General features: G+C 41.1%; 1 protein-coding gene across 5 annotated transcripts in view; it reads left to right on the top strand.

Annotated features, from left to right (window-relative positions):
- Positions 1 to 25,255, top strand: part of LOC146383800 (mediator of RNA polymerase II transcription subunit 13-like) — an 89,043-nt gene that overhangs the window by 43,925 nt on the left and 19,863 nt on the right. For 4 of the 5 annotated variants that reach the window (XM_084935263.1, XM_084935260.1, XM_084935262.1 and 1 more), the window contains 3 exons: positions 11,250 to 11,334; positions 14,059 to 14,142; positions 24,788 to 24,933. In XM_084935263.1, coding sequence (XP_084791389.1) covers positions 11,250 to 11,334; positions 14,059 to 14,142; positions 24,788 to 24,933 — 315 coding nt within the window. Of the gene's footprint in view, positions 1 to 11,249; positions 11,335 to 14,058; positions 14,143 to 18,590; positions 23,832 to 24,787; positions 24,934 to 25,255 lie in introns of those variants that run through there. The other variant, XM_084935264.1, reaches the window with a different exon arrangement.

The following is a 25,255-nucleotide window of genomic DNA, read 5'->3' as shown; positions in this document are numbered from 1 at the left end:
TCGTGTAAAAGTGCTAACTCAAACAGGCCAGTTTTGATGGTAAACATTCAGGTTTAGATAAATGCAGATGAAAGATCTGTGAGTCAATACAGGAATAATCCAGACGTTTGAGGCGTTTATCTGTCTTGATTAATAGCCGTTTAATGCAGTTCAGCAGAGACACTGACGCGCGCAGATTTGATTGGGATTCATTTTCAATTCCATTATTATTTTTTTGCTTTTAATTCTGTGCTAAAACCTAACAGGCTAATTGTCATTATGTGTGTCCACAGAGACAAAATGTGTTTTCACTGCAGCGCGTGAAAAATAGTTGGGACGCCACATCCCGTTCATTCATTTATATATTTCCCACTGACTTATGGGACAACACTTGGCACTTAGGGCTTAGCATCCATCCATCCATCGTCTGCATCCTAGACATCAAAAGATTAGTGTGTGCCGTTGATTTGTGTGTGTGTGTGTGTGTGTGTGTGTGTGTTGTACTGGTTTGAGAGAACTAAGTGACTGTCAAATTACATAAGGGTGTGGGATAAATCTGTTGGCTTTTCTCCGCAGACTTGGCTCTTTTTTCTTTTTTTGATTGTCAGGGTTGGCAAGAGGCCAGCGTGTGTATGCACACACCAACACAAGTGCATTTTACATACCGCGCTTTTTTTTCAGCTCCTTATCTCCTATTTCCTGCCTGTGTTTCAGTCTTTTCCCCTGATTCTCTGTTCTCTATACCAACAAATGCACTAAACCTATAAACGCACATCTACACCCCAATTTTTTTTCTAGCAGGTTATATTAGAGATAAAGTGGTAAATCTTATATTGTTCTTTTTGTTGACATAATAGCCTGGGCTTAGTCCTCTTCAGTCACTCTGATTGCACCATTGACTCTACATTAATACGGTAAATATCCCGTAAATTATAAATTATGGTGTCGACAAGCTCTTCCCGATTAAAAGCTGCAGAATCATGCACAGCATCGCTTCAAATTAGCGCCAGGCTGACTGGTGAGATGATAAATAAATCAAGAAGCTTACAGTATGCGCCACATTTGTTTACTGAATTAAAAATAAATGAAAAAAAAAAAGTCAAGAAGTCGACAAATGTAGAAACATGCATAAGAAACCGATCGCCAGTTAACTTTGAATGAGTGATGGGTTGGAGTCTGTTTTGTTGAGCTGATGAGAAAATCTGAGCTGCAGCAGCTGGCGTCTTTCAGTTTTAGTGTACGGCTGCAGTTTGTGAATTTAAAGATGTTCTTTGTGTTTCTGTTAATATTATTTTTCTTTCCCATTTCCGACATGCCCCCTGTTGAGTATATAAAATGTGCCGCTCACACTGAGGCTGACTTCTCAGAGAATTTTCACTCAGACTTTCTTGACTGTCTACTTTGAACCTTCAAACAAACAAACACACACACAGTAACCCTCTCATTTTGTGCTTTCATTTCTTACTTTCTGCTCTCTGAACTTTCCTTCTTCTCATCAATATGCCTTTTGCTTGCCAGCGGAGGTGCTTCAGGCTCTCCGAGCCCTCTTCAGTCCGCAGTTGTAACATTTCACCATCTATTCCTGACCTAATGTACACAAGCACTTCATATCCCAACACCCCAGACGCTGAACTGTAGCTGTGTAACATTTTGAAAATATTAATACTGTAATACATATCATACTCCAAGTTCAAACAACCTAGCTTAGGCTCTTTTTGACCAATTTAAACAGCGCTAGTGTGTGTTTTTTAAACTTATTTTGCTTTTATTGACAGAAAAAGTTTATAGTATATGTGATTGTGAGGATTTGCTTTATTTTAGTTTAGTGTAGTAGAAAAGGCATACTTTTTTTATACATATTTTGTAATGATTATATAAGTAATTATGTCTGAGTCACAGTTTGCAATCCTTTCCTCCAAATTCCTAAAAAAATTTAAAAAAGACATTTTATCCTTGATCCAAGGTTTGCAAAATACTCTTAAGAAAGATGTTCTTTTTTTTCTTGTTCAGAGGGTTCACATCCGGCCATCAGTGACGCTGCACAACATGCTTTTGAAATCATGTGAATAAACCTCAATTGGCGTTACTTGAGGTTGTGACTTCACTTTATCCTCTGCATATGTTTAACCATTCACAAACCATGGCTTTTCTTTTTTTTTTCTTTAACAACATGGACTACAAAGTTCACAGTGTTGCTGCTTTTTTCCCTCCTTTGTCGAGTCAAATTCCCCCAGTGTCAGAGCCAGCGCAGGAATACACTGTGTGAATCTGGTGCACGCAGAAGTAACGAGGGGAAGTTGCGTAAGGGAATAGTGAGAGCTGCTGTGTTGACATGGCCTGGGTCTGTGCCAGCCATCCGTTCTTGTGACCCACTCTGACCTTAGCTCCGGAGCGCTCAGCGGACCAGGGGCTTTACTGCGGCTTGACTTTACTGGTTAAAGAGATGATGTCAGGGCTAGCAGGTAAAAAGGCTCACACGCATAGTTAGATATGCCGTCCAATCAAAACGAGCGGGCGCATACTGCACCTATTTTTGCGAGCTTGTGTTTATATAGACACATTCGCTCATGGCACAACACTCACACCCCGGTCCCTTCTCTTTCCCCTCCGCCTGACTCCCCACCACAGCTATGCAAGCAACTTCAGCTCAGTCACCTAATTGATTCCAGATCTCTCTCTCCCCCCATCTCCTCATCCCCTCTCTCTCTCAGAGCCTCCTCCTCCTCCTAGCTGTCACTGCTGCCCCCTCGCTCCCTCTCTGAACCTCCTGGGTCTGAGTGCCTTCCATGTGTACATTCCTTTTCTTTTTGTCTGTTTCCTATGAATTTGCATACGCAAACATCATAAAGGTGTTTCTCCTCAGGTCGTATACTATGTTAAAATTTATTTTCACCTGAAGGTTCATGGGAAACAATCAGTATTCAGTGAAATATGATGATAAGTGCACAGCTGACAATTAAAGCTTTAACCAGAAGTTGTAAATCTAAACTGTCCAGGGTGGAATAAGGGAAACAGAAGTCATTGTGCCAGCAGTTTAAAGGTTGTAAACAATTTGCAAGCTGTAAAATTCAAAAGCCCACAGTGTTTCCTGTTTACCGCCTTCTGAATCCTGCATTGTTAGCGGGGTGTTTTAGAAATCTGGTCCGTTGCGTTGAAGTGACAGGTGTCGGTAACGGGTTTAGGAGAACGGTGTCACTAGATCATGAGAGTGTGTGAGGGATTGAGGGCACAGTATGAAGCTGAAATCAGGTGAAAAGGAAATATGTTCCTTTTTTGTGCGTGTGTTGATACAAAATGTAATGTTACATAGTGAGCTGTATGAATGTCTAAGTAGAAACCTGGTGTTGATCTGTAAAGCACCCCAACTGCAAACAAGCAGCAAGCACAGAAACCAAGTTTCTTTTAATTTCAGAAATCCTTGTTGTGTTTGTTACCTCACATCTAAACAACCTCTGCTGGATTTGAAGCTTGTGATCCTACAAGCATATTACATAATAACTTTTAAAATGTGTAAATCTCACAGTAAAGCACCAATGTGAGTATTACAAGGATAAAAAGAAAGCACCGTACGATGCCGAGCCTTTGTGCCACTAATGTCAGCTGCTGCTTGTTTAACTGATTTCCTCTCATCTTATTCTCGTGTGTCATTCACATCATGTAGCTCACTGAAGACAGTGAAAAAAATAGCACTGCTTTTCAGCCAGTTATCATGGAAATGCACGCAGGATTCCTTTCTACCTAAATTGTACAGCTAATTTTAACACATTTGCACACCTACAACCAGAAAGAGTACGCCGGAGAAGAGAACTAGCTGCTGTTACATAAGACAGCCACACCATGTCAAACTCATGCAGGGGGGGAAAAAATTGACCATGTAAAACAGAAAAGCTGTGGAGGAAAAAAAGGCCCTTTAATATTTTAATTATCCAAGAATTAGCAATGCTAATCGCTCCCAAGAAAATGACAGTATGTCTAAAGTCAAACAAGAGAATTTTCCAATACTGCAACAGGTTCTCGCTTCGCCTCACCTGTGAGCTGTAGCAGGTTTGGATGCCTCAGATGTGACCTCCTAATTGTCAAATTAAGAACTGTGTTGTCTTCTTCAGCTTAAGAAAAAACACATGTTCTGGCAGTGTGGACCAGTGCTGTGTCTCCTTTCATCTACCAGGAGACCTTATGAATGAATGGGGCTCGCGAATGATAGGAATGGCTGAGCTGGCTCCGGGCAAGCGGCTGAGGGGGGAGACAGGGAGTGATTTGCGTTTTCACAGATCTGCTTACTCAATAAGGCGCAAGAGGAAAAAGAGGAGAACAGTGATGGACAGTTCTCTTTCTCTGTTTATGCCTATACTTAGGGTATAAGCTGCATAAACTCATGCTGCAGCAGTGCCATATCGCCAGCCAGCAAATAGACAGCAAACTACTGTTACTGTACTGGAAAGCGCTGTTAGTAATCCCCTGTGGGCATCTGGCTTCTCCCTGCACACTGTTGTTTTTATTGTTATGATGTCTGTGTGAGTATTAAATAAGAAATATAAAAGATAGAAGTTTGCTGCGTCATATCACAAAATCACACATTATTAGCTGGAATATTCCCCTTTATGTAGAGAGGGGAGAAAAATAAATTGAAGTGGGATAGCGTCATGGGCTAAATGTGCCGATCAATACATGAATAAAAAAGAATTGAACTTTGTGTTTGTGCTGATCTAAAAGATCACTGCGGGCATGTTGAAATGGGCCGCTTTCACAGCCTTTTAATTTTCCTGGGTGACATCTTTAGACCTCATCAAGCATTAGCGCTTATTCTTGTGTGTGACTGCCAGGCATTGTCGTAAACTGTACTGTGAGCATTTTATGACATCAGCACATTTACATACACGCTGTAGATGTTGTCTGTGTTCAATTACAGCTATATGCAACTCTCAGTATTCTTAGTCTTTTGGTAACCTTATCCTGCTGGAAGCAGCCATCAGAAGACGGGTACGCTGTGGTCGTAAAAGGATCCATGCTTTCATGTTGTTTATACCAAACTCTGACCCTGCTATCTGAATGTCACAGCAAAACTCAAGGCTCATGAGATTCAGCAATGTTTTTACAATCTTCTATTGTCTAATTTCGAAGAGCCTGTGTGAATTGTAGCTTCAGTTTCCTAACATCTGCTTTGACATTCAACACATTGTATGCTTTTCTACATCCCTTGTAGCAAGTGGTTATTGGAGTTACTGTTACCTTCCTATCAGCTCGATGCAGTCTGGTCATTATCCTGTGACCTCTGGCATCAACGCGGCGTTTTTGTCCAAAAGCTGCCACCCACTGGATATTTCCTCTACTTTGGTCCATTCTCTGTAAACTCAAGAGATGGTTGTGCGGGAAAATTAGCAGTTCTGAAATATCCACACCAGCCTGACAGGCTCCAACAAATATTACCTAATTAAAAGTCACTTGAATAATCTTTCTTCCCCATTCTGATGCTCACCTTGACCTTCAGCAGGTCATTAGGACATCATGTCTACATGCCTAAAAGTGCTGTGTTGCTGATTAAATATTTGCCTCAATAAGCAGTTAAACCTAATAAAGTTGTACCTAATGAAGTGTCTGCTGAGTGGGTGAAGTTCAGTTAAAGTTCAAATTATTTCTTTTAATAAAAATGTTTAAATAGTTAAAAAAAAAAAAAAAGAGTAGTAAAACAGTTATAAATTTTTACTCTGTGATTAAAAAAAACCTCAGTAAATATGGGAACAGTTATAAATGATTTTTTTGGGGGGATAATTATGAAAACTGCCTCCATCTCCAACCCGCATTTGTAGATTTTTTATCCTCTTCTGAGATGTGTCGTTATCGTCCTCCTCCCTTTTTCCCTCTTTGCCACGTCTTCTTCTGTTTCACTTTCTCCCCATCTGTGCAGCCTTGTAATGTTTCTTTTCTTTCATATTAATGAAAACACACACTGTGTTGCCATGCATACCCAGGCATTGCAGACTCACACACATAGATGCTTGCACACATACACACAGAGTAAACAGAGACCAACCTCTGCTCAGACATGCAGCGGGCCAGCTAATTAGTAAAGTGGCAGCGGGGTTTGTGTGAAATTGCACACATAAACACACACACACGCTGCCCAGTGAGAGCTCATAGTGTGCACACGGCACAGACACCGGTGGACAGCAGAACTGCTGGTGCTATTGATCCAAAACAAGACAGAGAGCAGGAGGGGGAGAAACAACAATGCTTAAGAAAGTCATGTATTAGACCTCACCTTTTGTTTCTTTTCATGAAGTAATTCAGCTGGAGGAAGTCATCTGCCACACTTCTCGTTACATTACTTTTGCATCATCACGAGACGCATTGTTACATAATTGCCAAGTGACATTTGTGCTAATAATTGTGTCTACATATCAGCACAAATCCCTATACTAATAAGGCCGTATCCAGCATTCTTCACTTTAACCTTCACGTTCTTGGTCCCTTTGCACAATACATTTGAATTATACAGCATATTTCCAAACCTTAGAAAGTTGTAGATTGCTCTGCCATTTTTAGCCCCATCTTTGCCACAGAGTTGCTCACATGGTTTTTTCACAAAGCACGAGGGATCATTAAAGAGCTCAGTATTAACCATAATGTGCTTCACCCACAGTATTTGAAAGATTGCAGACAAAATGTAATGTGATTACAGTAACGTGTTACTTTTTCAAGTGTGGAAAAAGGTCACTGTATGAAAGGCAGCGTGATGTCACCGCTAGACTTCGGATCAATACCGTCTTTGTGTTTATTAGCTCAGAGTTATAGTGAGCGGTCAGTCCCTCTAGTGGTGCCAGGGCAACACAGTCTGAGGAGCTGAAAGAGAAGGCGAGAGAGAGAGAGAGCACACAAAGAGAAAAAAGAGGGACTGATGGACAGATGGAGGTGGAAAGCTGGGGTTAGATGCAGAGGGTGGAATGGAGAAAAAGAGAGGGAGAAGTGTTCAGAGTGGTAGTGGCGACCCAGTTCCATCACTGCTTGTTTGTGTTTGACGTGGCGCAGCAGTTAAGAGCATTGTGGCACGAGGATTGAGGGTGGCAAGGCTGCGTGAAATAAACATGCATTTGTGAGGATGTTACCTCACGTTACACACATGTACACAAAGACTTGCACCCACGCACGCGCTCATAAAGATATTAGTTGAGCAACTGATTGCCTGATTGCCATGATTAACAGCAGCTGCTTTGCTAATTGCGTAATTTTTCCACATGATTTTTATTTTTGACTTTTTCCTCCAGTTTCTCAGATGTTAGAATTTTACTCCCATTTTTCATCTCTTATCTCACTAACAAAAGAAGGAATCGCTGTTTGTTTATGTGCTCTTCACTTTTCTACTTCACACTTGGCACGTCTGTTGCTAGGGACCAAATGAACAGTGGTGTTGAGTTTACATTTCTTTAAATGGGCAGTTCTTGTACTTTGGCTATGCTGTTCACGCCGTATGATATCTGCGGGTGAAGTGTTTAGGGAATGTCGTTATATTGGAGCTTACAGTTCGTCATCATTGGAATTTAAGGGTTTAAAAAAGTCGGCCTTGATTCTGGCAAAAATACTTTCTTGTTGTTCCTCTCACACAGCTTTAGTCTCGTCTCCCTCCTTTCACCCTCGGCTGATGGTCGCCCCTCCCTGAGCCTGGTTCTGCTAGAGGTTTCTTCCTGTTAAAATGAGTTTTTCCTTCCACTGTCACCAAGTGCTTGCTCATAGAGGGTCATCTGATTGTTGGGGTTTTCTCTCTATTATTGTAAGGATGCATCGTAATGAAAAATGAAGAGATCCTGAAGCATGCATGATATATCATATCATTAAACATATAATTTCAATTATTGCTGTTTACTTAGGTAGATTGCACACACACTCTTTTTTTGCAGTTGTTTCCCCTCATTTTTCTTTACTGTCTTTCTACTTCGACATAAATTTGAAGTGAGTGTAAGATGTAAATCAATGTGAAAACAGCTTTTAATTGCATCTGCTTCTTTAAAAACTGAGTGCTAATTAGTCAGACCTAGTAAAACAAAAACTGATGAGTCAGTTTAATCTAATGGAGACCGAGGTCGATTGCACCCAGCTCCTTTAAAATCTTTCAGGCGTGATGCAGTTCCCTGTAGCTCGGGATGGGATGAATGATTGATCATGATGCTGTAAAGCTGTATTGCACTTAGCTGTGCATTTAGCGTTGACAGTGTGCTTCTTCATCAGGCCTTCCGTGTTTCTCCTCCAATAAAACAGGCAGTTAAAAGTGGAAAGGTAGTGATGGTCATCAGCCGACTGTTGATGAAATGACAGTTTCATGGTATTTTCTTCATCCCCTTTTTGATATCACTGCTAGTTTATTTCACACTCCATTTTTTCTATATTTACACTAATAGCGCGTGCACGTGCTTGTGTGGATGCCTGACCTTGTTTCCCTGCAACAGTGATTTGTCACACCTCGTGTTGATATGGCGCAGTGAGCTGGCTCTTTGACAACTACACTATAAACGTGAGCGTCCAGTGTGAATCGCGTGTTTTCTGGCATCTAAAGCGTACTCTGGCGCTACCGTTGGGATTTGCTACACACGTTCTTCTCTTTTATTAGCTACAAAATTACATGCATTAGGGGAGCGAATGTGGCAATGTTTCCTTTTAGATGGTGGCTCAGTTTGTTGACTTTTGGGTGGAAGTGCTGGAAAATGTGAGGCTGAGGAGTCTGTGACATAGTTCTGGAGTAATAGGGGTCAGGAGCGTGTTATGGAGCTGGTCATGAGGAGAGTAAATGAAGATGGGTTGTACAGGACTGCCAGAGTTTGGGAAGGTAAAAAAATTGTGGGATTTTTAATAGCGGGAGAGAGAGGGGGAGATATAGAGACAGTGAGAGCTAATGAGCTGGATTTTGTGGAGACTTGGCATTCTGCTCATGGTGTTCGCTCTCTCTCTCTCCTCTGTAGAAGAGCTGGCATGAGCGAGCTTCCTGTCTGAGCCCTGAAGCAGGAGTAAATGAGGGGTGGGTGGGTGGGAGGGCGGAAAGGGTGGGGGGGACGCGGGGGCACGGTGGAGGGGTGTTGGAAGCAATAGAACAGAGAAAAGGAGGAGAAGGAGGAGGAGGGGTGAGGGGTGGGAGGGACCAGTGCTGAAATTGAATGCCAGGGCGCCATGCTCTCACCGCCAGCGTTTCCATGGTTACAGGGTAATTCTGGCGAGTAAGGAAATTTCATTCACTCTGGTATGGAGAAAAAGAAGAAGAAGAAGAAAAAAATAGGAGGGAAATATCAACAAAGCAACAGAAATGGAGAAAGACAGACACGGCGAAAAAAGAAAGAAAGAGAAAATCAGGGAGGAGATAAAAAGGAGACAGAGGAGAGAAAGAGGAAACCTCTTCTGGGGTTTGTGCCACCCATCCCCCCGGCGATCTGCCTCTGCTTCTGTCTCTCATTCCTTTTTTTTTTCCTTGTGTATTTCTGTGATGCTTGGTTTGTTTGCCACCACCCTATAAGCAAACACAACACCCACCCACAATCCTCCAGTTCTTCCAGCAGCCCTGCAGGTATATGGCAAAGAACAAAGAGAAACACTGTTAACTGGCCGCTGTGTGTGCATTTGTCAGTGTGTGTGTGAGAGTGTGTCTCCTTTTTTTTTTTTTTTTTTTTTGGGAGGAAGGCAGTGGGGGTTGGTGCCAGGGTAGGTTTTGGGTGGGAGCCGGAGTGGGGGGTAAAGAAATCAGGAGGCAGAAGGATTGTTCACAGCATACTGCAGACCAAACTGCTTAGACAAACTTGATTTAATTTGTCTTCAGACACGTTTTTAAAGGAAAAGTGAATTGAGTTAAAACTGTTTATTCATGTAAAAACCTGAGCAGGGTGAAGCCTGTGTGTCAGCCTTTATAGATACAGGCATGCTCTCACTCTCAGGCTAACAGGGGCTGACAACTGCATGGGGTTTGACTGGGCCGTCGTTGCAGCCAATGTGACGGCTGTACAGCCGAGGAAACTCTCTGTCTTCACACACACACACGAACACACACACACACACACACACACACACAGGCATCATCTTGATTTTAAATATGATGTGTAAATTATCTCATCAGCACATGCAGCATGTTTTGACAGAGTTATCCATAAACAAAATTTCATTAACGTGTTGACCATGTGCTGTTTATTATTGTCAAGGTGGCGTGTGCAGATGTCCTACTGTCACAGTAAATGACGTTACTTACTGAGATAACAGTAATGTAATACTTTCTCATTAGAGATGCACCGATTCACGGCTGCCACATCACAATTTTCTTGGCTGATTCCAGTTTCGGATCTTTTGTGTGACCTCCTCATACTGATTTTTCTTTCTAATGACTATGACTGACAGCATATACAAACCAAATTCTGATTTTTTCCATGCATACGCCTGTAATGCCTGTAACTGCAAAACTTATTCACTTACACAACTGAATACATTTATATACAGTTAAGTAGTCTGCTACTGGAAAAAGAAATGAACTGAAAATGGGTTGCTGCTCACGCGTCTTTGCTTGAGAGATTTTACCTTACATCAAGGTGCAACAGATTTAGATAACAAAACAAGTGTCAAGTGTACATAATTTCTCACTATGTTTATAGCTTCACCAGCTTTGATGCTCATACCGAGGCTCTGGGTGACTTTAATCACTTTGCTTTATTGTACTTTGCCTTTATTAGCTTCTTTATAATATCCAGATCAGTCAGCTGAGGGTGATTTTAAGTGTCTGATTGGGTTTGTTGTTATCAACAGCGAGCAGCTTCCCCACTAACAGCATGTTAGCATGTGGCTCGTAATTGAACATATTACCTCTATATCGTTGATCTATTTGAAGATTAGGGCATTGACTGGTTCTGATAAGGACACAGCAGAGCAAAGCATCCGAAAAAATGGCTATAAATAATAAATAATAATGTACAGGGTAATCATGAGTGAATAGTTTGAAGGCTAAAAGTGTGCGTTGGGGGGGGTTTACTGCAGTTTTACACACTTGTTGGCAGTTGCTATTGTAGGTGAGTTGAGATTTGGGTAACACAGCGGTGCCAAGATAGAGCTGAGGCAAATGAGCAAAAGATGTGCTAGTTGCAAGCTAGGCCTGTGACTGGTTAGGGCTAAGCATGCTGGAAATTGGTGGATGTCGCTCCATGGCTGGTTGATTGATACAACTACAAATTTTCATTAACAAAAAAGTTAAAAAAAAAAAAGAAAGAAAAAAGAAAAAAAATCTTGACAAATATCTTTGTTTCCTTTTCTTTCAGTTGGTGAGGAGGGCCTGTGGGAGTGTGGGCTTTCCTACGAGTGCAGAACCCTTCTGTTCAAGGCCATACACAACCTGCTGGAAAGGTAAAACCATCAGCGCTTTCTCCAGTCCACCGCGAGAGCTGTAAACAAATGTAAATAAATGGTGTCTAACAACAAGCGTACTGCTGGATAACTCCACTGTGGCACCCATAAGTGTAGCCTGTTGAGGCAAATAATGAGCAGTCCTGTTTAACACAGAGATTTCACCATGCTGGTGTCCACGGAGACCCCGCTTTATGGCGCCTTTGCTTGTTTACGCTGAACCACAGCGAGCTGGTGTAATGCCACCAGAGTTTACACAGAAGGGCTTCACGTCTGACACAGCAGCGTCGCTTCATGCCAGCTCAGCCTTTTACACACATGTAGATTAGATTTTTTTATTACCTTTGCACCCAGCTCAAAGGTGCAACAACAAAGCGATAGGGGTAAAATAATAGTGCAATATGTCCTCAGATTCCCATTTCCTAAATATTTACACAGCGACTTCTAAATGCAAAATAGGGGTGTATTTCTTGCTGTTTTGGGAATTGAATTGTGAAAGTCACCAAACAAACAAACAAACAAATAAAAAACAACAACTTTAAGTCAAAGTGACAGAGCGCGTTAGTTTTCCTGCATGAGCTTCACCTTAATGGAATTATAAACTGAGTGCTGAATCACTTGCTCAAGTACCCAAAGCTCTCCTTTCTGAGTTAGAGCCATCTGTTAAATGAAGCAGCACATATTTGCTCTCTATTAAGTGAAGCATCAGTGATCATCATAGGGGGCATGCTGAATTAACCTTCCTATTACCTTGAAGCTAACTCCTTAAATAGCTCACTGTTTCAACACCAAAGGTATCAGTTCCACTTTCTCTTTTATATTCTGCAGATCAAGCTGACCTCTGTCTCAGGCTGCCGATATTATAGCTCTGATTTTAATTATGATTATTGTCATCAAAATCTATTCCGTTTTTTTCTTTTACAAGCAGTTTTTTTTTTAATTTAAAGGATTGGATAGCATAAAGACAGAAATATAACTTTTGCTAAAGTTAATGAAAAAGTTAAGATGTTACAATAACTCTGTTGTGCCGCTCGTTAAGTTGGCATGAGAATAAGAGCTGTAAGAGACAGAGTGTCACAAGGAAATCGGCCAATCACAGTAAAGACGTTTTGCTGAATAAAGAATCAAAGTGTGACATCAACCACCAGATTTATAGATTTAAATTTATATCCTGACTCTCAAATGGATGGATGCTATTTTATTGTTATTTATTACCATAAATGATCCTCATACCCTTGATCTACTGGAAGAAGAATGTATTGGTTGGCTCCAATAAAGACAACGCAGTGGGCAGAATCAGAAAATATGATCATAAATAAAATGCAATAGCGACACTTTGTACAGCGTAATCATAAGTGATTAGTTTGCCAGATGATTAAAAAAAGCTAAAAGTGTGTTTGGGGGTTTTTCCTGCTGTTTTTCTCCTGCACAGTTTTTGGCAGTCACTGTTGCAGGTAAATTGAGATATTGGTAACACAGCGGTGTCAAGATAGAGTTAAGGGAAATGAGAGAAAAATATCAACTCCCCACATTTAAAGGGAAAAAAGGCAAGGCCTCATTTTACATTTTAGCATGCAGTTGTATGCGATGGCGATGATGTGACGTGACAACACAATTCAGTCAAGAAATAGTTTGCCAAAATGCATTTACAAACAACAACATACACACATGCAATGTTGATACAGTTCATTTTGAGATCAGTAACTACATAAATTATGCATAATTTGTGAGGATGTCAGTGTTATAAATATAATTCCCAAAAGCTGTATAGATGTTGATGGTCCTGGTACCCCAGCCAGTTTATGTAGCAAGTTTCATCCAGATTGATTAATAAATCTAGGAAGAGAAAAGAGACATACATACCCTACAGTCATTATAGTAATCTGTTCCTTATGAATATTATTGTAAAACTCAGAAATAGCTTATATGTAATGGAAAGGCACGATCAGATGAGAAAATGTATTAATCAGAATGCACCAAAGATGGTACAGCTGGAGACTGAAAGTTTTGGATAGCTGAGTCTGGGTGAGTGAGGTGGACTTGAAATCACTGTAATTCCTTAACCCAGGTCAGAGATTTCAGCGGGGGATTCACTGGCACCTGCACACAGAGACGAGTCAAAAACTTCTAAAAGGGCTGGTTGCACAGCCAAACAGGGAGCGTGATGACTGAACTGAACTTTGATGTGATCATATTTTGTTCAGATGAAAGAAGTGGTTTTGGCAAGCCATGTGCAAAAGTGCAAATCACGTTGGGGAAACAGATTAGCAGAAAATTACTCTTCCTTCCCCTGTGCACTTGCAAACTACATATCAGCATTACTAGTAATAAGTAAAATAGTAGACAGTTCTGAGAAGCAAAGAGCCAAAGCAAAATGGCTCAAGACAGGAAGATTAGAAAGCTAATACAAATTTTGCAAGGTCATTTTTTGGCTAATTATAACTTTTTTTTATAATTGTAACTGTGAAACTATTCAGCTGAAAATGATTAAAATTGCACGCTATCATGCAGATGCCTTAAAGTTCATTCTGAACATCACTTTTACAAACTCAAAAACTCTTTCAGCTTTACAACAATATTATTTGTTACTTGATGCTTTGATTGAACCGCACAATGCTATTCAGATGTTGCAGTTAATCAATCACTTGCTTGCTGATGATGAGAGAAAACTGACGGCTCTCTTCTCTCCTTGGGTTTTCCGTCCTCTCTTGCTCATCGCTGCAGATGTTTGACGGATAAGGGGTTCATGAGGATTGGAAAATGGTTCTTCAAGCCGCACGAGCTGGAGGAGAAGTCTTTAGGCAACACGTAAGTCGAACACTTGGCACAAAAGTGCATGCACACGTCTCATTTGGTTACTTTTAATAGGATTTCTTCTTCTTTTTTCCTCTTTCATGTATGTTTGACTCTGAGAAATGCATGTTTGCAAAGCGTGACACAGCTTGGCTGTGCGAATAGCTGTGTCACACTTCGTAGTGTCGTCTGTCCTTGATGTTTCAGCAGCTGGCCCGTGGTGTGAGACTATTAAAAACAGGAGCAGTGTTGGAAGGTGAGAGCATAGCTGAGTTCTCACAGCTCCCCCTCTCTCTCTCTCCCAGGGTGAGGGAAGGGTTGTGGATCACACTGTGTAGGCAGTGTGGGAGACAGTCAGTGAGACTGAAACAGAGTAAAAAGAGGGGTGGGTGTGATGGCAGTAGTTCAACTTGTTGCTGCAGCCATTACACTTCCCTCACACAGCTCGGTCGGCCCCCATCAGCTTTTCCTGCTGGTGAGGAGGCACCATTCTTTACATTTCTAACATAGCAGAGCTCAAACGCTGAGTGGATAAGTAAGTGGCTTTGTCAAACAGCTCCTTTTGGAAATCTGCTTTATATTGCGTAGCTGCAGCAAACACACACACGAGCACACACACGCACAAATCATGCATGCGTTTATATAATATATTTGGACATTGTTAAGTTGTAAATTGCATTGTCATTCAAACGTAGCGCAAAGGAACAAATGCACAGGAAACTCTTCCTGTAGAAAGTTGCTGACACGAGTGCACTCTGCTGTGATGTGCTGAGGCAAACTTGGGTTTAGCTGTTTAGAGCAGGTGGAAGCCTCTCAGCGAGGCATGCCGCGTGACATCTCGAGGAGTGTGTGTCACTTGTATTGCATATATCTGTGAAACACTGTGAGAAAGCTTGACGCGACGGTGACATCTTTGTACCAAAAAGCACTCCCGGTAGAACGTACTGTATGTATCGGTGATAAAGTAATGGAGGAATCAGATATAATTCAGAATGCGGATGTTTTGATTTTTTCGCTGAATGATTTTATGAAGATGGAGAGAATGTGAATGCTTGTGACACCGCCATCAGACTCCTGAATGAGACTGCTGAGTATTACTGTGACTGTTGCTATCTGCTGCTCCACTGATTTATACAGATGTGTTTGCACACTTGCACAAAGTTGAGGTACAGCTCAGTTTTTCAAGCGCAGGTCTTTTGAACTCTTTTCGTTGTTTGCACATGTATGACTTCCACTTTCTTTTCCAAAGTTTCTTATTTATTTTTTATTTTCATTAGAATTTTTAGAATTTTTTTCTGTGAAGGGAGAGATCGGCGAAATACAATTTTCCTAGTGTAGGTTGCTGTGTATATTTCCACTGTGCATATGAAGATAAAACCTCTTAACTTCTATAACAAGCTCGTCCCTCTAATATTTTTTAAAAATGCTTATAAATAACATATTAGAATGAGCACTGAAGCTCTGGCGGCTTGTGTTGGCTCAGTAGTAGTTTCTGGCGCAGCTTCTGAGGTGCATGGAGGAGGGGGAAGACTAGCAGTAACTTTTATAGGAACTGAGGGACAATGAACTAAAGTGAATTGAAAACAAAAACTATAAATGAAATAGAAATAGAAACGTTAAGTCAGGGATGCCAAGCTCTTTGTACATCATGTGCACATAAAGCTCTCTTTGATCTCACATGTGCCAGAGCGCTGAAATCCCCCATTTCTGTCAGTGTAAAGAAGTTTATTGACACATTTAATCCCTGAGATGCATTAATATAAGAAAAGAAGTGCAATTTCAATAATGCTGCTCGATTTTTATATGTGATAAATAAAATCTGCTGTAATTAATAATAGAAGTCTGTTTGGGCTTAAATTGTAAGAAATAAATGTGTCAAATTACAGAAAACGTTCTGGTAGCTGATTGGCCAGGCTGTCTTGTAATTATAAAACAGAAAGATTTTGCTAACTGACAGAGAAATGTCTGTTTTCAGAACTTTCAGCTGGAAAAACAAAACAAAAAACCAAAAAGGAAAAAAAAAACAGCAACATTTTCGTCCTTCAATTGTTTCTTTATTGGTTAATCATTTTAATGAAGTATGAATGGCCATGCTTGAGCTCCACGAGCATATAACTTGGCTCCATCGTACTATCAGATACTTTGATACTGTGTAGCAAACCTTTTGCTGCCTCTGGTTCAAATGTTTGGAAGTAGTACAGGTTTGTTTCAGAGGGGATGTTTGCTTTCCAAGGGCCTGTTTAACTTTTCCCAATGGGGTAATGCATTCAGGGCAGGAGAGTCCAGCTATAAAGGCATGCAGCTTCGGCAATAGATTCTTAACATTTTCTTCTTCCTCTTTTTTTGAGGTCATGTGTTATACTGGTGATGTGTTATGGCTTGCTGTAAACAAGAAACCCCCCAACAAATGTTATTATCCTCCAGTCCAGTCAGGGCCTTTGATGTGTGACTTTGTAATAATTTGAAACATCTGGTAACAGCTGTTTTTTACAAATGCTATACGTTTGCGTTTGTTCTGGTAAAAGAGTGACTACAAAGTAATGATGTGGTAAATTTAAAAAAAATATGGATTTTTTTCAGGGACAGTTCATGTGAGTGGATTTCAGTATAAACCATATATACTGTGCAAAAGTTTTGATCTTGGAAAATGTGAAAAGACCTGTTGCCGCTGATTTTTAATCCATTTCTCGTGTAATTTGGTAAACGCCAGCCTTTTCTTCTTGTTTCCCTTCCTTAAGAGTGGCTTCTTGACAGACACCCTTTCATTGCGATCATCTCTGATGAGGCTTAAGTGAACAGTAGATGGATCAACTGAAGGGTCAGGTGCATTTCTCAAGTACCGTGTCAGGTCTTTGCTGGATTTTTATTCCTGTTTCCTAAGGACATGACTTTCAGATTCAGTTCATCTGCCGCAGACCGTTTTTCAGTCCAGCTGTTTCCTCTTTTATCCTTCACATTTCCAGTTTCCGCAAATTTTTTAAGAATACACTCCACACCATGCCAAGATTTGCATAATTTTCAGCGAGTTGCTCTTTGGGATTCACTTTGTATTCTAACAAAGTGAATCCCATTTGTATTTTTCTATACATTTGTATAGAAAAATACAAATGTACTATTAAAATATAAATAATACAAAAGATACAATTCAAAATGGGTTATGTGTAGACACTCTTCAACACTATATTCTATTTCTGTACCAGTGTTCTGTACCAGGCAAACTTGGCGTTAAAACGTAATTCTGATTCTGACTCCGTTCTTGAGTTAGGTGTTTGTTTTATGCTTAAATGATTCATGAGTCAAAGACTGACGAGCAAGCAACACAAACAAAACACATTCCTCTAGAAATGGCCGTGTACAAGAACTCAAGTGATAATGAGTCAAATGAGTGTCCAAAGAAGGCATGGAGAGCACTTTACAAGAATATAAATAAATCACGGTTTGCGCAAGACTTTTGCATATTAATGTAAGATTCCCAATTTTAGCAAAACTATAAATTTATCTCTGTAGACCCCATGATGGCACCATGAAACTGCACAATATACAAATGACGTACAAGTATACAACAAATCAACAACCCATGCAAACAGTACATCTTAGTAAGTAGAGCTAGCAGTGATCACATATCTCGTTATTGGAGATTAATTAAATTATATGTGGGCAGTAGGGCGGTGTGAAGACGCTGTTACGTGTGTCCTACTGTAAGTGGACATTCATACACATTCGGCGTTTGAACATTTGCCGTGCTTTTTTTGTGTTTGCGTGTGTGTGACTTTTGCACATCATGTAATTCCTCTTGAGTTCGACAGCTCTGTTTGAATATGTTGTCAGCTGGTACGCCCCCCTGCTATGCCAATCCTGACTTGTTCTTTCTGTGAATTATTACAAGTCCTGCGAGGGACGACAGAGACGGAGACGGAGAGAAATGTACTTGAACGCTCACACAAACAAATACAAGTGTTTTATAGATGTCTGTACATTTTGTGCCTGCACTTGCCACATATCTCCACAGCTCACTTCCAGCACACAGCCTCCCCCCTCCCTCATTCTCCACACACACAGAAACCATCCCTTGTTCCCACAATTGCACTGTTGCCCCACACTTGACAGTGTGAGTCCTAAAAACCCCTGCAGATCTCTGGCCATCAGTGTTTTCGTGCCATGAGGGGGACATTGCTCAGTTAGGCGTACAGTGACCTCCCGCCTCAGCTGTGTTACCACCTCCTTTGTCTCCTCTTCACTTCCACTCTGTGCCTTTTTATCCCCAACAGGGGGCGCTTTGGTGCTAATATCAATGGCATGCTGCCTCTTCGTGCCAACTCCTGCGCCTTGGCGCTGCTGCCTTTGTCAGGCTTATCTGGTGTTTATCTCGTATGTGTCCCTGGGGCACAGCGGGAATCGGCGCATCCAGGAGAACATTCCCAAACCCACTCCTCCCACCCACCCACCCCCACTCCCACCAACACCGCCACCAACAACAACACAAACGTCAACCCCTCCTTTCTTAACCCAACACTCCTGCTCTCTTTGTGTCTGAATGAGAGGAAAGCACTCTGGGTTGGTAACGCATTGCATCAGACGCTGAGGGGAGAGAGTTACAGGGGAGAGCATGAGAGGAGAAGCGTGAGAGGGAGGAAGAGTGGGGTGGAGGCTCAGTGTGTGTGGTGGGGCTCAGTGAAAGTAGGGGGTCATAAATTAATCATTACTATAGACGGCTGAATGGTTGTATTAGAGTCTGTCTCTCTCATTAGTTCAGTCAATTCTATGCATGTCAAGTGCAGTACACAGTATGCTTGTTAATATTGGTGCTTTAATTTCACTAATGGTTATATACTCATGCATAAATAATGTGGTTATTTTAGTGTAGCATGGCTATAAAACAGACACGAGCTGCATCACCTACCTAAATATATATTTTTTTAAATCTCAGAAATTCTTACCTGACCTGACAGAACAAGCTTTTTAAAACACACTGCAGGTCCTCCCCTCTTCCTCTTCTCTCCTCTCCTCTCCTCTCCTCAGGGATAAGTGACATTGAGATATGAGCCATCTCCTAGGCAACAGACATCTGGTGTTAGGCCACACCACAAGGTCACAGAATCTCCAGAAATAAAAACATAACATAAAGAAATGAAAGGAGAAAAAAGATCTTTCCCCCCCTGTCATCTCTTATCCTTCACATTCTGAAAATTCTCCATGTACCTTTGCTACATCTCAGTTTTAACCTGTGAAATAATTTACCAGTCTTTGTTTATGGTTATACAGTTCAGATGCCACGGTTAACTGCATGAGCAGGAGAGGAGCGAGGCTGGAATTGGGTTTTATGGAGTCCTAGCTTAAAAATAAATAAATTCAGTCACATTCATTCACAAACAACACAAACAAGTTAGCAAAAAAACCCCAAAACAAATATAAACAATCTGATGACCTAATTTATTTTCATTGTAAGTATGCAACCACCCCCTCCCTCACTGCAACAGACGCAGTAACACATTCTTTATCCTCATTATTGTGTGGAGAGTAATACTAATGTGAAAGTGGGGGAAAGGATCAGCTTTGAATTTTTTGCACATATATATTCTTTGTTTTTTGAGCTATTAGAAAAAAAAGGTTAAAAAACTGATCATATATGTAAAACTGCAACTGGGAGGAAGTCTGTATCCCAGATGTGGGATCATTTCAGGCGAATTAGCTGCTTAAATTAAATCATTGTATTTTAATTTGTTTAAATCGGCTCTTTAAAGTTTAGCTGCTGGGAGTTTTCTGTACTTTTTCCCTTCCTACTTATTTCATCCAATAATTTGCTGTCGATTTTTCTCATTTCTGCGCGGGCGAGCACAAAAAAGTGAATGAACGGCAAAATTTCAAATCGTATTTTAGTCTAAGCTTTGATTGTTTGTGTTTTTGACCGAGATGAGTGTTGAAGATTTAGCAGCTAGACCACATGACTGTGGAAGTGGGATGTTCAGAGCTGTTGTTCAGATGATAATTACAGCAGTATTCCTGTAGCTTTGGAGTCTATTTACCAGGAAAATACGGGAAAAGTGCTTGAGTTTATTTATTTATTTATTTTTTGTATGCAGGAAAAACTCAAAGGTTCATGCAACTGTTTCTGAGCCGCTGTATTTTCATACTTTTTTTAGAGCCAAATTATTATATTTTACTACACGGTACAGTATTGCACTGGAGAAAAATAATGGCTGGCTTGCAAATGACTCTGAAACAACTGTTTGTAGTGAAAATTGACAACAAAAGCGATTAAAGCTTAATCGCTTAAACTTCAGCAGTCAGTCATGAATTTTGACTACTTTATGTTAATGTTCCTGTCTCTATTTCTTTTCATGAACTAGCTAAAAGTCTATACAATGGCTCATTGGTTGACTAAATGCACTGTGAGCTATAAAATTATTAATTTAACACAAGACAATGATACTGATAGTATCATTTCCAGAATTAAGTGATCATCAGTGGTCATCAGAGGGCTTGTTAATCATTTGGATTATTGAGAGGTTTGTATTTTCTCCTTTTGAAACGTTTTCCACGTGCGTGTTCAGCCTCCCTATGGACAAAATGCAGAGAACATGCGATGCGCAATAACCCAGATTTCTTATATTACCAGGTGAGAAACCACAGAGAGCATGCGAGAGAGTTCAAGAAGGAGGAGAGAAAAAAACATACAGATCAATAGAGAGGATGGTGATACATCAGAGCAACAACCTAAAACCAGACCCCTTCCCTCTGTTTTTAATTAGATCATAGATATGAAGTAAAAGCCTGTATTGGCTCACATTGAAGTTTTTTTAGCCACTTGGTAATGATTGGATTGAGCGTTTGCAGAGATTCTGTAAAAAAAAAACCCAAAACAATCAATCAATCTTTGTGCTTTTTTTTTTTTGTCTACATCACACCTTTTCATTTGAGGATTGTTTGAACACAAAGATTGTGATAGCAACACTAGCTAAGGCCACTCACCAGGGGCCGCTGAATAATACATCAAACTTACCGCATGTGCCCCTATGTTACTTTTAATAGTGGTGTTGTACATGCAGCAGCATATGTCTGAGTCTGTTATGCGTTATGCATGGTAGGTGGCTTGGTTAGATTTGTTTGCCGTAATTTCAGCAATTCAGCAGTGAGAGGACTTTCGGAGCGTGTGTGTACACGCTCCTAACAAGAGCTCACAGGAGTGCAAACATCCTCCACAGTGGCCTGTGTGCACCAGAGGAATGTGTACACTCGTGCAACTGTGTGGGAAAGGTTAGACTGTGAGAAGGAACATGGTAACCGTTAGTTTAACTCTCAGTTTTGCTGGTAACAGACAAAACAGTATGAGCGCAGATTAAGCAGATTAATCCCTCTAGATTTCAGAGAATCTTAAGAAAAATACTGATATGTGTGTTTTGTGCATGTAACTACAGTTGATTATATCTAAACATAATTATCACATCATGGGCTTTGGGAGTGCATCTAAGAGTGGAAACAGGAGCCTTGTGTGCCTTGCGCATTGTGATTGTAATGCTTAATGCTTTGTATCTCCTTTAATCTAATCTTGCTTTATCTTTGTGTCTCCTGGGTTAGACATGAGAGCAGCCCAACAACCGAGATAAACATTATTATTTTGTGTGCATGTGATTATATGCACAGATGTGTGTGTGTGTGTGTGTGTCTGTGTCAAGTCCATGATGCATGTCAGACATTAACCAGCTTCCCTGCTGGCTGGCTGGCTGGTACTGTTGTGATCGGGTAAAAAGACACACGTTGTCACACGAGCCAAAACACAGTCCCTTCAAACATGCGTGCAGCATTTAGACCGTATGTTGTCGTTGTTGCATTAGCTGTGCTTGCATTTAATGCCACTTTCTGCATGCATAAGGCATTTGCATGTTTGCACATACATAATACATTCGCTTCAACTACATTTATACCGTTACCTCTTATTGTGGGCACATAACATGCACATGAAACCGCACAAACAGTGTGCGGTGTGTCTCTTTGTGTTGTCTGACTCTACATTTCCTGATTGATTTCACCATAAAAGTATGCTCAGTAGCCACCCATTAAAACTCTGATCTCATCGATATGTGTGCAGCAATTGCAGAGTGTGGCGCTGAATTATTCACTTCTTCCTCTTTCTCTCACACACTTGTTTTGCTCTCACGCCTCATTTTAACTCCATCTTTCTTTTCCTTGTCTTCCTAATTTCCTCTCCATCCTTCCGTCCCCCACCCCCCCTTTTGTCTCAATTTTACCCATGCAGGCTTTAATTCGCTCTCTCCATCTTCTTCTCCTTCTGTCTTCCCTTTTCTTCCCCCTCACGCTCCCGCTTCTTTCTTCTCATCCCACTCTCAGCCTTCCCTTTCTCACTCTCTCTGTCTCCTCTCTCTATCTCTCCTCCTGTACTGTCAGCCCTTAGGCAAGTCTCAACCATCACTCCTCTTCATTTATTAATACCTGTACTCATACAGCCCAGCACAGAGAGCTGCCTCGCATCTCTGTCTCCCATTCTCTTGCACACACATGCCTGCCGACTGCACAAATGCCCCAGAGGATGCAAGGAGCCCAGTGCGTCCACACACACTCACAGTCGCTTACTGTGCAGGAAAATGCCCTTTGTAAAAGGACAGGGAGCATCAATCTCCCAGCTGCGTCAGCCCTACAGCTTGATGCTCTTTCTGTAGTTCTGCTTTTCCCTGACTTGCATATGATCGCATATTTATTGCCGTTACGAGAGTTCCTTTGTTGCAATTGTTGCGCACTAGTTATTGGCTTCATTGATTGCTTTATCGGTCGGCATGTTTTGCACAAGCAAATATTTCCTCGTCTCCCTGCAACGTTTTCACTTTTTTCGAGTGCACTTACTTGGCTGCCCCATTGTGAACAAGTCGGTATCAGTGCACAGTAAATTGAGCTGAGATATCAGAAGGATCCAGCCCTTAATTATGCTGGATCAATGTCTGAGTTACAGACGGATAGTTAAAGAGAGATATTTCTCTACAGTGATTCCCTGCGATTAGGTCTCGGCTGTCTATAAGAGTCCTTACGGGAGTCATATTTTTGTGTATATATAAATAATGATATAAAATAAATTACAAGCATAAGAGGGCAATAAACAGCCTTCAACAGCCTTATTTTATTTGTGCAGGACTGTGTACAGTTAACCAATCAAGAGTCAATCAGCCAATCAGACAGTTGATGGACCATAAAATATTTAAATAAATAAATAAATAAAAACTTACTAATCCAACCAAGTGCTGAAACTATGTGAAAGAGTGAACACATTCAGAATCAAAGCATGTAAGAGTGGAGACACTAAAGATCCTTCAGTGATAATTGTAGTTGTTTGCGTATGTGCATGAGCGGTATTCATGACTTGCAGCTGTTTGCCTGAACTTCCCCATGCAGCTATATATAGCTCTTCATATGGTGGGATGATGCAGTGAGGACAAGGTTGGAGGACAGTGACATTGAAATAATTTTGAGTCATGTCTTGCAGAGATGTGAATTGCAGAGATGATGAACTGTGTGTGTCTGTCTGTCTGTGTGTGCGTGCGTGAGGGAGACAGTGGGGCAGCGCCTGTAGGTGTGGAGGCGACATGCGCCTGTGCGCCCGTTTGTCGCAGCCCAGTGCATGCATATGCATGTGCTTCAGCTCTGCTCTTCTCCTGTGATTGTGCCGACCTGTGTTCAAACCACCTGCTGTTAGGAGGGTATGTGTGTTTTTTTTCTCCAGGAGCATCAGGAATGTTTATGAAGCGGAAAAAAAATTGGCCTGCTCTGTCTTAGGGTGCATTCAGCGCCATCTGGAGGCCGTCTCCTTAGACTGCGTTTTAAGCTCTGCCCAAATGAGTGACTGTGGAGCTGGCCATTTTATTGAATTTGATGATCCATTACGACTCAAATGGAGGTCAAGCTCCCTCGGGGCAGAAGGGATATTGCATAGGCAGCAGGGTAATCGCAAGAAGATTACAGTACCTGCTGACTTTATTGTCAGTCTGATATCTATAAACCAAGGTAGCAAGGAAGTTTAAAGATTAAAAATATACATCAGTGAAGCTGTCGAGGTACTTGTGATGATGTCCAGCCCGCCCACTGGTACATAGATTGTAATAAGGCCCCAGCAATTATCCTCTGTGATTAAAAAAAAAAGAAAAATATGATGAACTATGCCCAGGCTGTGTAATAAAGAGAGCGCTGCAAAATGTAAACATGTAGTCACCACAATCACTCATAAGCAAATGAGGATTTATACCTGCAATAAGGAGCATATCTGGTAACTGATGAAGATGATCAATGAAGGTGGAGTCAGCGAGGCTTTTACCAAGATCCATTCTGAGGCTGCTCTCTAAATTGCTATTTGCAGAAATGCTCTCATTTGTTATTCTGTGGCCTAAAAGGCAACTTCATGTTTTACTTTTTAAACATTTTTAAATTTAAATTTTAAAATTAATTGTGTTACACTGAAAATTTTACATGTAATTAAAATGGACAGCGTGAACTGTTGTTATTTGTTCAGGCTGTGTACCTTTACTCACTCCCATGTCTCTGTGGTCAGCACACTTCACACACACGTACTCACATGCAGTGAGCGCGCCGCCACATATCTACGCTGTTTACGCTCATCCCTGATTCCATCATCTGAATCTTCACTGTCGTCTCTCCTCAGCGAACACCTGTCGTGTTCCTTCTCCTTCTTCCTCCACGGAGAGAGCAACGTGTGCACAAGTGTGGAGATTGCCCAGCACCAGCCTGCGTACCACATCACAGAACACCACATCCGTCTCGCGCAGACCTCCGTCACACCAGTACAGGGTAACACCACAAACCCGATGTTTTGTTTTTTTCTTCTAGTGCTTATGCATGTAAAACAAAGCAATCCTCATGTTCGATATATATCCAACAGAGGTGTGATTATTATTATGTAAAAATGGAAGTCTCTTAATTTCCTTAATGGAAAATGAGATGACAGTGGCTGTCAAGTCAGCAACAGGTAGAGAGGAAGCATTTGAATCTTGAACGCTTTTGCTTTCACTTTCAAGAAACCACAGTTAAGTGAAATAAAAGTGATCACTGTTGGTAGCCCATAGAGTTGTTTCTGAAAAAACAATTGTGCCCATGCTGTTTATAATAATGA

The sequence above is a fragment of the Perissodus microlepis genome, chromosome 7 (genome assembly GCF_051167445.1).
Source record: "Perissodus microlepis isolate ML-2025 ecotype Zambia chromosome 7, ASM5116744v1, whole genome shotgun sequence".
Taxonomy (NCBI): domain Eukaryota; kingdom Metazoa; phylum Chordata; class Actinopteri; order Cichliformes; family Cichlidae; genus Perissodus; species Perissodus microlepis.
Note: the sequence above shows the minus strand (reverse complement) of the source record. Positions and strands in the feature narration are given on the sequence as shown.